Source organism: Heptranchias perlo, chromosome 19 (assembly GCF_035084215.1).
Source record: "Heptranchias perlo isolate sHepPer1 chromosome 19, sHepPer1.hap1, whole genome shotgun sequence".
In the NCBI taxonomy this organism is placed as follows: domain Eukaryota; kingdom Metazoa; phylum Chordata; class Chondrichthyes; order Hexanchiformes; family Hexanchidae; genus Heptranchias; species Heptranchias perlo.
In genome coordinates, this window is record NC_090343.1 from 28,908,079 (window position 1) to 28,923,647 (window position 15,569).

At 41.8% G+C, this 15,569-nt stretch overlaps 1 protein-coding gene across 1 annotated transcript in view; it reads right to left on the bottom strand.

The window, feature by feature from the left end:
• The window catches only part of LOC137335279 (cadherin-4-like), a 464,003-nt gene that overhangs the window by 42,873 nt on the left and 405,561 nt on the right, over window positions 1–15,569 (bottom strand). Inside the window, exons 9-11 of the mRNA XM_068000573.1 lie at window positions 13,416–13,601; window positions 10,841–11,094; window positions 5,526–5,668 (exon numbers count right to left, since the gene is read on the bottom strand). Of these exons, the coding sequence (XP_067856674.1) occupies window positions 5,526–5,668; window positions 10,841–11,094; window positions 13,416–13,601 (583 nt within the window). The remainder of the gene's footprint in view (window positions 1–5,525; window positions 5,669–10,840; window positions 11,095–13,415; window positions 13,602–15,569) is intronic.

The window sequence follows — 15,569 nt, forward strand, 5'->3', positions numbered from 1 at the left end:
TAAAAATGTACATGTAAATGCTGCGCCTTAAATTATATCACAACAAAACCTGATGGTTATCGGTTCTCCCAGATCAATTGCATTTGCAATGAGTGCTTAAATCATCATGACGTACTATATATCCAAAACCTTTATATCAGATTAGCAAAAGCATAGGGCAGCTAATTAAATTGCTTGATTTTTTTCCAAATATTCCAACTCAAGAGCTATGGATGTTCAAAACAAAGCTTTTCAATTAGATTACTTCTAAAGAGATCCGTCAAGTGTAATAATGTAAATGTTTTAGGTGAGGCTGGGTTGAAGCCTAATGCCGAGTATGATATGTCTAGATGAATGAGCAACAAAAGATCAGTTCAGATCAAATCAGGTCACATCATGGGCCAGACCCAAGCTTGAGAAACTACGGGCCAGGCCGTGAAAACGGTACACGTGCAGGCTTTATTAGAGATTTAACTTGTGTTTCTTACTTCAAACAATCTAAATGATGGACATCTGCTGTGAGATGAGTGGAACAAAGTCAAAAGGACTCCCCAGAAAGGGCAGCTTTTAGATCAATCTTTAAACTGAAAAGAGTTTTATTATGCTAGAAATAGTCTGTTTCCACTAACTTATCTTTTTAGTTTGATGTCCAGCCAAAAAAAAAGCAATAGTTCTGCCTGCAATGATATTGTACAATATGAATTATAGACCAGCATGTTATGGAATTGTTATGTACAGTCTGACAGCCAAATCCACTTAGAATAAAATGCAAAGCAGTTTGAACCAGTTCTACAGTTAATGCTGAGTTTCACTGTGTACTTGTAAAAATCAGGTTTAAAAATCATCTAATTTCCAGAAATTTTCAAAAGACCAATTGTAAAGAACTCACAGATAAGGATAAACTTCATTACAAGACTCCTCAGAAGGGCAAAGGCACAGTATCTGCCATGTTCTATTGCAAGAACTTAGATCTAATTTCCAGCTTGAAATATAAGCACTCTCTGATACAGAATCTTGAGATACAATCAGGAAATTGTTCCACAGTTCTTCCCATCAGCCAGTTCCAATTTTTCAAAAAAGCTTATATTCCAGCTTTTTAAAAAGTGAGTGGGGAGTAAGGCATTCCTCCAGCGCAGCCTCGAAAGTCAAGTGGCAAATTTTGGATATTTTCTGCCTCTCCAGAACAAAGCTAAGCCTCCATTACTAAGAGCCATCTGATAAATGATGTTTGAAGGTACAAGTTTTAACCACTGCTGGAATTCAAACCTACAACCCCAATCCACGTGAAGTAAGCACAATAACAGCTTTGCTAGGGAGTTAGTGGAATGGGACTTGAGGGATACAAGGACCAGTGAGAGAAAATAAGTAAGCTTGCATTTTTTGCTCAACTTCCCAACAATCCTCAAACAAACATACACACAGACACATTGGGCATAACTTTAACATGGCAGCAGGAACTCAGCGGGTGGGTGAGTAGATGCGCGAGAAACCAGGAATAATTTTCTGCGCATCGGCTCGAGAGATTGCAACTAAATTAAAGGCTCTTAATATTACTTTTGGGTTTCACGTCTCCAAGCTGCGCAGCGGACGTACTGCGCACCCAAATAACGTGCTGTGAACTGGATTATTTAAAGGGCCATTGCAACCATGGATTTTAAAGGAGAAAGGAAGAATCTTCAGAGATGCAGCAATATCACAGGAGTAAGGCAGCATCCCAGTTTAGCAACTCCTCTCTTGAGTTGCTACTGGCTGGTGTCAGGAGCAGGAGGGAGATACTATACCCGGCTGACCGGAGGAAGCGCCCTGCTTCTGCCATCAAGGCGGCGAGGCTGGAGGTGGCAGAGGAGCTGAGCAGCAGGAGCACGGTGGCAGTGAAAAGTGAGAACAGTTACTGATTCACCCACATCCTGTGGTGTACATTAACCCCCTCACTCTGTCTTGCCAAGCCTACTCCATCACATCACTCCTCACACCCACTTAAGTCTCATCATCAACTTACCTTCAACTTCTGTGCACTTCCTCACCTCTCCATTTGTGAGCCCACCACTGCCAATCACTCCAATCCTGATGCAATGCGATGAATTTGTCCGTTAGTCACCCTCTGATGCATCTGCTTCATTGTCAGCCTCACCCAAAGCAACGCATCCATCGGGTGAACACGTCACCTCCACTCACTCACACGTCTGTTCTTTCTCCCCTTGTAGAAGAGAGCGCAAAATGCACAGGAGAGGTGTAGGACTGGAGGGGGCCCACCACAAATAGTACCCCTGACAGATGCGGAGGAGGAGATGTTGGATCTGAGCTGCACGGTTGAATGCCTGGCCGTTGGAGATGACAAGACTGGCAACTCGCTAACGGCTAGTGACAGAACTTTAACATCCTTCACACATGTCAGGAATTGATCTTATCAATGATTGACCAGTTGCACACCTCAGTATGCTCACTGCAAATTAACTTCTGCGATGATTGTTAATATTGCTTTATGTTCTCTTCCAGTGCCTCAAGGATTGATGAGGATGCATGTGCTATGGAAGAAGGCGATTCCTCAGAGGAGCTCAATTCCTCTGAGGGAGCACCATCACATCACCTCCAGCCAAGCACCAGCGCAGATACTCGGACTTTGGTGGGTCCTGTTAGGCAGATAGTTGGGTTGTCACCTGGTGATTCAACATTCACAAGCAGACACTGGTGGCAGAGGCAGCTGTGGAGAGCCTACAATGGGAGCGCACTCCTCTCCCAGCTCTGCACAGCTGGACCCAGATGATGAAACCCGGGGACATCATTGAGAGTGAGCACGATTGAGGTACAACTCCACCTTTGCAAGGAAATGGAAAAGGTGTCACGCACAATTCCACAATAGCGGATAGGATGGAGGAATCCAACTCCATCGCTAGTAGATTGGTGGTGTAGGTAAGTGCGGGAATGCCTTCGATGGAGAGTATGGCAGCCTCCATTGATCTTCAAGCACAGCTTTCTAATGAGTTCATGCAGGCCATGACAACGCTGTGGGTACTCTGGATGACAACATATCTGCTGCCTTAAATAGGCAGCCAGAAACTTCATCTGTGGCCTTAGAAAGTGTCACATCACCTCACCAGCCTGTTGTCCAGCAGAGTGGTGAGGGTGAGTTGCGCCAACCTGGGAGAAGGAAGATGGCGAAAGAGGACATTGAAGTGGGGACTCCACTCCAAGGCCTCCCATATCTCATCGACGACCCACCCACTGCACCCCCCCCAACCAATACCCGCAATGCTGCCTCCTCACCCGATGGCCGAGTCTGCCCCTGCACAGGTACAAGTGGAGCAGTATTTGGAGGGGCCCTCACGGGCTACAAAACGCAGAGGTCGTAGGCCGAAAGCATTTAAGCAGTCCGGCCATGAATCTGACCAATCTGCCTCTACCTCTGCTGCAGCCACAGGGGATGCACCAAGTAGAAGCAGTAGAAAGAGGAAGGCTAAGGTTTTGTAATCACCATGGGTATTCACAAGGATGTCTGACGGAATATCATGTTTTTCATTTTTATTTGTTTTTTGTTAAATGCACCACAACCAACACCAAATACTGGTGGCAGGGGCAGCTGTGGAGAGTCGGGGGGTGCACTCTTCTCCAAACTCTGCTCAGCTGGACCCAGATTTTGTTAAATGCACAGGTGATGGTGTTGGTTGTGGTTGTTCCAGGCGGTCTGAGTACATTACATTATTAGCTTCACTTTGCAGATCTCATTATGAGATCCTGTTAGAATCCCGGGCATCACGGGCAGCCGTGTGTGCCGCTGCTCTGGCGATGGGGTCCTCAACGTCGTCCTCCTCCTCCTCTTCATCATCTTCTTCCTATGTTAGTGGTAGCTACACTTCAAAATCATTTCATTGGCTGAAAAGCACTTTGGGACGTCCTGAGGTCGTGATAAGTGGTATATTAAACCAAACCTTTCTTTCAATGCTGCCGGCAGATGAGGATGCTTCATGAGTGCATTCGAGCTCCTCCATCTGTAACCCTCTCTGCTGAGCGATTTTGTGCAGGACACAACACACTACTATTAGTTTGCACACCCTCACTAGTGAGTACTGAAGGGCTCCCCAGATCGATCCAGGCACCTGAAGCGCATCTTCAGCATTCCTATGATTTGTTCAATGACGGACCTGGTCATGATGTGACTGTCGTTGTACCGCTATGACTCGTTGGGGGGGGTTTCTCACAGGTGTCATGAGCCACATCTGCAGGGAATATCCCTTGTCTCCAAGGAGCCATCCCTTAAGTCTGTCTTGTGCGTGGAAGACGGCCGGGATTTTGGACTCGTGCAAAATGAAGGAATCATGGTAGCTGCCGTGGATTTTGCCACACATCTGCAGAAACCTCCTCCGGTGGTCGCAAACCAGCTGTGCATTGATGGAGTGATATCCCTCTCGGTTGCTGAACAGTCCTGGCTCATGTGGAGGTCCTCGGATTGCTACATGTGTGCAATCAATGCACCCTGCTCTCTGGAAAGCCAGCCAGAGAGTGGAAACCCATTGTCCACTCAGTCTGGCTGATGTCGTTGATGGGGAAGTTGACATAGTCGGATGCCCTGGAAAATAAACCATCCGTGACCTGCCTTGTACACTTATGTGCAGACGACTGAGAGATCCTGGTGATGTCACTGGTGGCGTCCTGGAAGGATCCACTGAAGAAGAAGTTGAGGGCAGTGGTGACTTTAACTGAGACAGGCAATGCATGGCCACCTGGTCCAGCCAGGAGCCATGCATTGCCTGCATGAAGGATGTCTGCAACCACCTGGGGACTCAATCTGAGCCTGTGTAGGCACTGCTCCTCAGAGAGACCCAGGAAGCTCAGCCTCTAAGCGCAAAATTCTGAGTGTGAACAAAGAAATCTTAGTCCAAACACAAAGAACTCCCAGCCAAAGATTTGTCTGAGAGAACTGAGTGCCCTGCTGCAAAAACTCACCTTTAATTCGCATTTTTCAATCACTGGTTTAAAGGTCCAAATGAGGGTCGGCTGCAACTCGCCTCCGTTTCCATGGCGTGTTTCAGAGGCCACGGGAGACATGTTCAGGAGAAGTTAAAATGAATGTTGTAACTCAATACTCAAAAAGTTAATCCCCTAAGTGCTTTAAGTCTGTTAATTTGCCCTTTAAATATTGGTCAGCCGGCTTTAAGTGCTGGCGGGACATCCGGGTGTCAGAAGTGCGTGCGCATCCAAATGCGTCTGTGTCAAACCCGGAAGGGGGCGCGTTGGAGCCAGGATGCGGTCCCGCTCCGAGTTCTCAGAAATTTCACTGCCCACCCGCCCCCAACCCACCCATTCTTGGGGGTTAAAACTTACCCCATTAACACACACAAATACCATAATTGTCTTGGGTGTAACTTTCTTCTCTCGGTGTAATCCTGGAATTGTATTTTGGTAACATGCTATTTTCCAACAATACTGAGGCAATTCAAAGAAACTTAAAGGGGTTTAACTGAAAGGATGCAAAAGGACAAGACATCACCAGGCTGATATATTACATTGCATAGTTACTCAGGAGTATATATCATGAAGCTAAGACCTACCATTATCTGCTGCCAGGAATGTCGCTTCATACATATTATTTTTAACATAGATTGACTCTCTGTCCAGGACTGCTGTGGTTGTGATCTGACCAGTCGTGGCATTAATGTTCAGCCAGTTTGCAGGATCTGACAGTTCAGAATATCTAAAGAAAGCAGCAAATATTAATAGAGATTTTAACTACTAAGACAGGAAGCCAGTGGTCGAGTTAGCAGGCACACATGGAATCAACAATGCTAAAAGCATCAGTGCAGCAAATGAAAGTTCATTTGAAATCCTTCATTTCAGATAAACACCACAATGCTTTTACCTATTAGCCTGGATGTTCTAATCGCAAATCAGATTCTTCTGGCTGGAAAAGTGCAAAGTGATCCCTAACACCTCCCACTTCAGTTCACATGTCATTTGCTGTGGGTAGGGAATGCTGGCATTGGAAGTACCCACCTCAAACAGGTGAGGGTTCTACTTAAGTATTAAAGTTTGATGTCAGGGACATCCTGCACTCCTTTCTCTGATACTTGAATATGTAGACCATTGTTTTGAATCACACTTGTAAAATGGACGTCTAAAGTCGCTAGGTAACGGTAACTATATGTAAGGCCATTTCTTAAATGTTCTTAATTTTTTTTTGTTTGTTTTCTGATGACATTTAGGTTCTAATGAGCCTTTGTGCCAATGTTCTAATAATTTATGCCCCCGGCACCATTACTAGCACCAATGGGTTTCCTAATAAAAATCCTCCTATCTGAGGTATTTCGAAAAAAAGGCGACCAATGAAGGAATGCCAAGCTGGTCAGACAAGCGGTACTCTGTACCGCCCACCAGTACCCACTCACTTGGCTCTGCAGATATAGATGAGCACACCTCATATTGATAGATGATTAGTGATGCAGATGCTCCTATTCCCAAAGGAAGCTGGGAAAGCAACACTGAGACATGTGAATGGCTGACTAACGGTAATGTTGGAATGCTTTCTCAGAAGCACCCCAATCACAAAAGGGGTAATTTTCAGTTTTGCGTGCTTTTCCTTTATATTGACCTCTTCCGCAACTGCCAGTCTTCCACCCCGACTGAAGTTGAAAATGACTCCCTTAGTGGCAGTGTATGAAAGAAGGCATGCCAGGACGATCAACAAACATGAGTTATTTGGGAGGCTCCATCACTTGCTGCAGACTCACGCCTGCACCTTGGATTTCCTTTCTCTTCATTTTTGCTCATCACTTCTTGATCCTCTCCCCATTCAGCCCAGGCAAAGGCTGCCAATATGGTGAAATGCCTTATCAGTTTTCCTAAGTCTAAGTCCCTCTAATCTGAGCCTTCAATTGTCTGCATCCCTTTAATTTTCAATTCCCATCACAAGTGTGTTCCCTGCACAAATCCAAATCTGCACGTGAAGCTATGCATTTTTCTGATAATAAGCTGACTACGAAAGATTGTTGAGGAGACCTAATTTTCTATGGTTGGGGAGGGGGATTGGAAAGGAAGATTTGGAGCACAAGTCAACCTGTGCTGCTTTTACATAGGCCTGGAATTTCCTTGGAGTTGCTGTTGCTCTGCTGTGGTAGCAGCTCTGAGCAATTTCTGGGCCATCATTTATGGTCATCTTTTACATGTGAATACTGACAAAGGCCTGAGAACAAGCTTTCTGCCTGTGATCCAGGGGATCTTTTAAATCTTCATTTAGGGAAATAATAAATTGTAGTTTTACAAAGTTTATCAGTTCTCAGCTGGATCACATGATGGAGTGCTGTTCAGAAACCAAAGGAAGAATTTTAACTTCCTCCACCTGGCAGAAACCAGGCGGAACAGGAGCTAAAATCCAAACCCGTGGCTATTTTGACGCCACTGTTTTCTTGAGTGGCTGAGGCGCCCGCCTGACTCAGCTGAGCCTCATAAATATATGCAAATTACTTCGATTGAACCCAGTGCTATTTTAAATGCCTACTGAGCAGACACCCTGCTCAGTAAAACCTGTCAAACGCCCGGCGGAGGACCTGTAAGGTAAGTGTAAAACTTATCCTTGTGGCACCTTGAGGAGCAGGAGTGCTCCTCCGTGCCCCACAAAGAAAGGTTGGGTCATTGCTGCACTGGACTCCCCCCCGCCCCCCCCCCCGCCTTCCCACCAATGGAACTCTCCCAACCGCCCCCTCACCGCGGATTTACCTTGGTGCTAGCCTGGCGGCCTCCAGACTGCCCAATCTTCATAGTTCCAATGCCATTATAATGGACTGAGCCTCTCACTGCAGCTCCCGGATGCTCACGCATCCCGTTAGCTTCCCACCGGGGATTAAAATTCCCCCTTAAGTGTTTACCTCTGACAGAGGCATCCCAGGCAATTGCGACTTATGTTCAAATTGTACCTCCTAACAACTGGACATTAAGGAGCAATAACTATAGCCATATAGAAATAGATACCTGATAAAAGTGGAGGAGTTTGCAGATGAGACTGCAGGCTGGAGGAGTTTATATGGTAATCAATTTTCAACAATACAGCCTTCAGGATCATTAAACATTAAAAGTAATAAAAGAACATAAATATAGATGAAGTAGTAATTTGTTGTGCAGGGAAGAAATACTCAAACAGAGGCAGATGGGCTCATCCATGGTCATGAACCGATGTTGTAAACATCTAAGTTTTACTGAAAGTCTTACCGCTTTCAAGTTGAAACAATTTATTGGTCACTCCAAACAGACTTTCCAGCATATCTGTTTTAGAATGAATGCAATGTCTGATGATGGAAATTCACCAAATTCAGTGAAAGGTATAAATGGACAGACAGACAATGACATAGGTTATAAATAAACCAAAGCATCCGCTTTGCCATTGTCTAATCACCTTATGAAAAAAAAATTACTACCAGAGTTAAAAAACCTGCACATACAGCCAGATTCCTGCCCAATCTCTTTAGCTCATCTCGAGCGCACACTCCAACTGCAGTGCAATCAGGACTAGCAGTGCAAGTTGATGTTGTTGTAAGATCAACTCAGGCTGGATTAAGGATAACAATCACCAAGCAGATTATTAAATACAGAAGTAAAATCAAAACATGCTGGAAATACATAGCAGGTCTGTCAGAGTCGAAACCCTAAGTCTTTTCCCTTCATAGATGCTGATGGACTTGCTGTGTTTTTCCTGCAATTTCAGTTACTTAAGACTTCTACCTTTTTTTTTATTAATATAGGAGCCAATATTATGCTAAAAAGCAGTCCATCTGTTGATTAACTGTAGATCTTAACCCAAAAGTAAGCAATAATGAGCAAGTCTTGTCCATTATCAGGGACTAGCAGTCCAATGCAAGTCCTGGTATGAAGCATTAATTCCCCATTGTGAGCTTGGCAAAATTTTTTATTACATTTTTAGAAAAGCATGTTTTATTAGACAGACACTCATCTACATATATTTTTTTTTTACCAAGTATGCTATTATTAGTCCAACCTCACAACAAACCACATTTCATAACCTTGGAATTAATTAAGATATTACTTATGCATGTCAAGGTTGCAGAGTTGCCAAGTTTCAAAAATTAATATGTGAGATTACTAAGCATGGTGAACCAACCTCAACCTCATGCTATAGATTTTTCATTTAAGATATTAGCTGCTAAAATTGCTATTGCTATAAAATTGTTTATTTTTTGCTACCTTTACCCTAGAAAAAAAAGTTAGATGATTGAGTTGCATGTTCAAGCAGAAAAATACTGCACAGATTTACAAAGTGAAAGTCAGCTAGATGCTGGATAATTTTAGCAACTAAAATTATTGAGATTTGGCATACATGAAGTTGCTGTAAAGTAGAAACTTCAATTAACAAATTGATTCCAAGATCCTCATCCTTGTTTCAAGTCCTTCTGTGGCCTTACCGAACCATACTTAGTTAATCTTCTCCAACCGTGCACCCAACCTTCATCTTTGATTTCTCTGAGCCTGGACTATTGCATGTTCCACTTCTCTGCACCATCAGAGCCCAGTCTTTCAGAAATTACACCCTTAGCCTCTGGAATTCACTTCCTAAACCACTCCGTCTTACTACCCCTCTTTCTGCCTGCAAAAGTCTTCTAAAAACCTATCACTTCAAAAATGTCTTAACATCTTCTTCCTACCCCCCGGCCACCCATTACCAAATTTTCTCAATTCCTGCTGAGTGTTCACCTTTCTCCATGTAAAGCACTCAGATATACCTTCATGTGAGGAGTACTACTTAATTGTATGTTGATGTTGCAATAGTATATCCAGATAACTAGAACAAAGTCTATGGAATGACATTTTCCATTATGTGGCACCAAACAATTTCAAATTCTAACTAGAAGTGAAAATAACACTTAAAAAATTACCCTACTGGCATTGAGGTGGCACTGTGCACTAGTGTGTCAATGTACTGTGCCATGCAGTGGTGCAGTGTGAGTTCAAACCATGCTGCCCCCACACAGAATTTCTAATTTCAGCTGGGAGTGACCTGGAATTACTAGTTGATGACGAGGAAGTTCCTCTCAATGAAGCAGGAATAAACAACAAAATTGAAATCAAATGGATAAAAAATTTCAATTTTTAGGCAAATCTCACAAACCCATCAGTTGATTACATGGTAATACCACCATGGTAGGAATTACTCCTGTTCTTCAGGGAACAGTGATGGCTTTCACAAAGGAGAAGAGGAGAACTTTAAATGAGGAAAAACATAAGCCTCTGAGCGATGTTGATCGAGAAAATTGTTCCAAAAATTTAAAATGCAAAGAAAACACAGTCATGCAAATGTTACTGTAAACTAAATAGGTCCAATTTTGAAAACTGGAACTTGTACAAATATATTTTATTGCCATTTGAATGTAATGCATATCCATTATTGTACAGATCATGCAGAATATTTTTCTTACAATTTTTTCTCCGTCCCTCCCATCTCTCCTGATGTGATGACTCATAGGGTTCAGTTCCATAGGCACTTGACACACCAAGCAGTCAGCATCAAATCCCCCCATTTTCAAAAGGAGCTATGTGTCTAATAAAGGAGAGTAATATTTGGACTTGTCTAAAATCTGATGCAGTATTTTTAAGTTGCTGAAGTGCCAAACTAGTATTCAATAACAGCCGAATTGCTCCTGTTCTTTGCATAAGGTGGGGTAGACTTTGACGTTGTGTGATAGTGTAAAATGGGTGATAGTGAATCAGCGAGTCATGGAAATAAAATTCGGGTGCGATGGAAAATGGGCTGCTGATTCACTATCACCCATTTTCCACTATCGCACAAAGTTGAAACCTACCCCAGTGTGTTTTGGGGATGGGGAGGAAATGAAAAGCTGAATTTGTTTTTTGATCATCTTACCGTACTGCTTGCTGCATGAAGCGGTCAGGGTCTTGAGCTGCAAATGTAGTCAACAATGTGCCCACAGGCATCTCTTCCTCCTGCCTGATCAGTTTGGGATTGGGAATGAAAAATGGAGCTTCATTGACATCTGTGACAGAGATAGCAACTGTTGCTGTGGACTGGAGTGAAGACTGAATTCCAGTTGCTAGTGGAGCTTGATTCATTACCACCACTGTCAGCACAAAGGCCCTGTTTATCTCATAATCTACTGCCTGAAAAACATAAAATCCAGTGTATTGGATTAAGTATCTAATTCCCAACATATACAATGTTTGAGAAAAAAAAATCATGCTCCGTGCACTCCTGAAGTCAGAAGATTGGAAAAATGAACAGTGCAGTTATGGTGGATGAAGCATTTTGCTGGGAGCTTAAAGTCAGAGAACTATGTCTCAAAAATCATTTTTTAAAATGCCTTTTTTCACTTAATTTTTGTATTATACAATGCAGAGATATTAATTATAATTCTCATTATTAGTAAGGTAAATGTCAGAATTCAAGCCTTGATCCGACCCTTGTTATGGGCTTAGGGAAAGGTGGTAACACTGAGTACAAAACACAGATTAAGGCTTTATGCTATGTTACAATTCAGCTGATGGGAAGAATGCATTTTATGAGGGAAGGTGGACGATCAGTTTTTCCCACAGAAAAGGAGTTAAATCCTTATTTCAGCTGTTATTGCCTTCCCTTGTGAACTGTTCATGAAATTCTGGAAGTAGCACCAATGAATAGCTTGGTTATCAGCAGTGATTACTGTTGTTATGATGTTCTTTACAAGTGTCATCAACAGTGGCTCTTAGCACAAAAGTGAAAGAAAATCAATTGTGACCATGTTTCTGATCAAGCTGATCTGTGCTCAATTTGTGAGATTGTGTATTCAGTCTCATTCATTAAAATGGACCAGTTCTTCCTAGAATTTATCTTTAGTCAGGCTCAGAGTTTGATGGATACACACAGACTTGATTTTACTGGTTGCCATTTAGGTAGCCGATGTCAGTGACTTAACCATAGTCCAATTAGTCTAATCTTGATATTATGACAGAAACATTCAACTGCAGATGTATTTCCACATGTACTGGGGAATAAAAAAAAATAATGTTCCCAATAAGAAACAATTATAAGCACTGGTTATTGCAAGGATTATTTTGGTACAAGTTGTAATGAGGTCATAGAAGCTACAGTTGTCTTGATTTAGTATAGTGGTTCTTAGATAAGACCAATGTGTTTGTCAGATAAATTCAGCAACATAAAGCTGCTGCATGAAGAAGTCAACTTTACAAAACGTTTAGAAGCTGTACTCAAATTATCCAGCTTTTTGAGTAAAGAAAAATCCACTTAATATATCAGTATTACACAGCTTTCTATTTGTAAAACCTGATTGACTTCACAGCCTTTGCTAGACCTGAATGGCTGCCTGTGTCTCAGTCTCTGTTTTTTATCTCCCTCTGTTCACAGCTGTTCACATCAAAGCTTGCTCATTAGCATTTTAACTACCTCCGTCTTAGTCTTTAACCTAAATAAGTGCACTTTGCTTTAAAATGACAACATTTAAAAGTAATTCTTTTCCCAAATTCCTTCTGTGGACAAATGGTCAAAAAAAAATCACAAAATATGACAGGGACTGAGATACCGCCAACTGGCAAATAACAGTCCATGGATCACTGCAGCAGCTCAATTTACAAGATTTATAAATCTTATCATGCACAAAAAAATACTGAATTATTTAGCATTACAGCTAAAAGGCATATAGGACATACACCATGAAGATGCTGAGACTGGATTTCTATCCCACAAGTGTGCTGGCCTGATTGTATGTGACCAAAAATGTTACGGGCGAACCAGATCATTGAGATGAGTGAACCATAAATTATACCCCATGGGGCTTCATAAGATGTCCTTTATATGATACGTTAAAAATGAATTGAGTAAAGAATTACCTGTTAATAAGATAAACAGGTTAAAAAGGTGGCTCCATGGTGCACTATATTTCTTTATAATTTGGTTCCAATGCAAGTACAAACAGCACAAAGGTGTGCTATTATATAATGTGGATACATCATGAACAAAAATGGAAATATCAAATGTCTATACTTTTTAAGGTAAATTCAGTGATCCGAGGCTCTCAGTAGGGAGCTTTGCGTGACAGGTACGCAGGTAAGGGACATAGTTACAACATGGTAACGTCACTTCTCCAACCCAGCAAGTAAAGTGCGCCACTAAAGTATGAATTTATATATATATGGATGAAGTCTGAAATTTACAAGCAATTTATCGGTCTGAGTAATTTACAAACTTCTACAATTACCCATATTCTCACAGGACATAGCTGAACAATGGCCTTAAAGGGATAGCATGAATTAGCAGTCAAACATCACAACCATGCTGCAGACCCCAGACTACCCGTGAGCAATACCATGGGAGATCCACTAAAATGGCAAAGTTTTCCATAGCATCCAAAACCTGATTCTTTCAAAAATAATTGTGAATACTCAAAAAAACCATGATTTCAACGAGGAACACAAAAAATACACATTACCTTTACCACTGTAACCATGCCATCATTGGTGACTGGATCAGTCTTAACAACAAAATGACCAGCAGGGTCTCCACTGACGATCCGGTACACTGCATTCCAGTTCGAAGTGTGTGGTTGGTCTCGATCTGTGACGGTCAGGTTAGCAACAATAACTTCTATCTTGTTCTCTTGAACTTCTCCATAGAACTAGGAACAAAAATAGGATTGTAAAAATAAAACATATTGTTTTGCATTTCTCATAGAATCTAATGGGTTCAGAATATCCTGAAGGTCAAATGTATTGAACCTTCAGTTACTTGACAACAGAAATTAAATAAATTAAATTAACACAGTTACACAATTGCAGTTATTGTACTTCAAATTAACAGGTTAAAGTACCTTCATTTATATTTGTCCTGATGAAGGAGCAGAACAAAATAGCCTCATTTACAATGAAGCACAACGAGAGAAACTCAAAAAATGTGTTCCAATTCCTTCTGGATGTACAACTCACTAATAAAAGTACACATCAACTATCTATTTTAAGTATAGCAAGTTAAAAAAACAATGCAATGTATGAGAGAGATCTGGGAGACTCAGCAATGCAGAGCTGTGCAGCCAAAACTTGGTAACATAATATTCAATTCATGATTTTAGTAATCCAAAGAGTGTGTCTGGATATCCTAAACCCCTAAATGATCGCAGGGTTTAAACATGCATCAATCCTTGCATAACAGTATGTTAACAGGGTTCCCTTCAGATGCTCTTTTATAATAACTTTTTTTAGCCAATACAGAATATTTTGGTACATCTTTAACTGTTCTGGTTTGGTACCTTCCCACCAAAGAATGTTGATATTATAAGGGTAAATTTTACAACATTCCGTGTTGTGGGTGGAGCCTTTCTGGGAGCCAGAATTCATTGTAAAGTCAGCCCTGTGCATTGGAGTGAAGCCATGCTGCATTTTGTAACGATGTCTTTTGGGAATGTGGGGGAGGTTGCATTGTGGATCTGGTGAAGCCTGGTCAGAGGTTTGAAAATTATACCAATTAATCCCTTTCTGGATCTGATGGGCCGGATCTTGCTGGAGCTGGGCATCTTGCGGCGTGCTCTGTTAGACTTTTTTCTGCACCCTTCAGCTCAAATTTTTTTTGCGCTGTAACTTGCTGGAAGTGTGTGCTGATAACGGCGTGGAGAGGGAAACAGGACATCTGGGACCTTGGTGAGACCAACAGTGTATCTCCTTAACCAATGCAATTTAAGGATTGAGAAAGAAACAGAGGATCGATTGAGAAGAAGGGTGAATTAGAGTCAAATCAGGTACAGAAAGAGAAATAAAGAGGGGGAAAGAAAGATTGGATTAAGAGAGAGAAAAAAGAGAGACAGAAAGGAAAAGTAAGAAAAAAAAAATTAATTTTTAAATTTGACAGTTTTAAAATCTCTAAGAACAATTTACCACCTGAAGGAATGAAACTCCACAGTTTAAATTGTTCAGTTCCTGGGCTGTTTACCATTACGCTGTTAATTAACAGACTTATCTTTCTGTGGCAAGTTTAATGGGCAATTAATCTGCAAATCTAGCAAGTTGTTAAAAATAACGGGGGTGGGGTGGGCGGAGCTAAGGGCGAGATGCCATTTGTGCGAAGTGAATGGTGAAGCAGTGTAAATAGACCAGCAATGTCTGGAGATTTGCAGCTCACAGCGTATCTCTTAATCCCCTGAACTTGAAGGCCAATTTGCACATTAATAACAGTGTGCGCCATTAACACACTGTTATTTTTCCAGCCAGATCTGGCTTGATATATTTTGGGTGTTTCCTGTCCCTGGTGCTGAGCTCACCCTCATAAAATTAGTGCATTACCAATTCTTTGTCCCAGCCTGCTATAGTTGGATTGTTAAATTTAGGTTAATGTTCCAAAACTTGATTGCAAACATTTTCTTTCCCCTTTTGCATTGATATTTGCTTGCATTTTGGTCCCTACGTTGGTTTTTATTCCCGGGGAGTGCAACATTTTTGCTTCCTTTTTATTTTCTGTTGGCAATACTGTCCTACAATTCAACACAGCAAAGTGACAAGGACGGGACTCCGTTTGATGATTCAGACAGTGCTGCATGATCCAGATGATTGCTGGAAAGTGGGATTAGGCTGGTTAGCTCTTTTTCAGCCGGCACAGT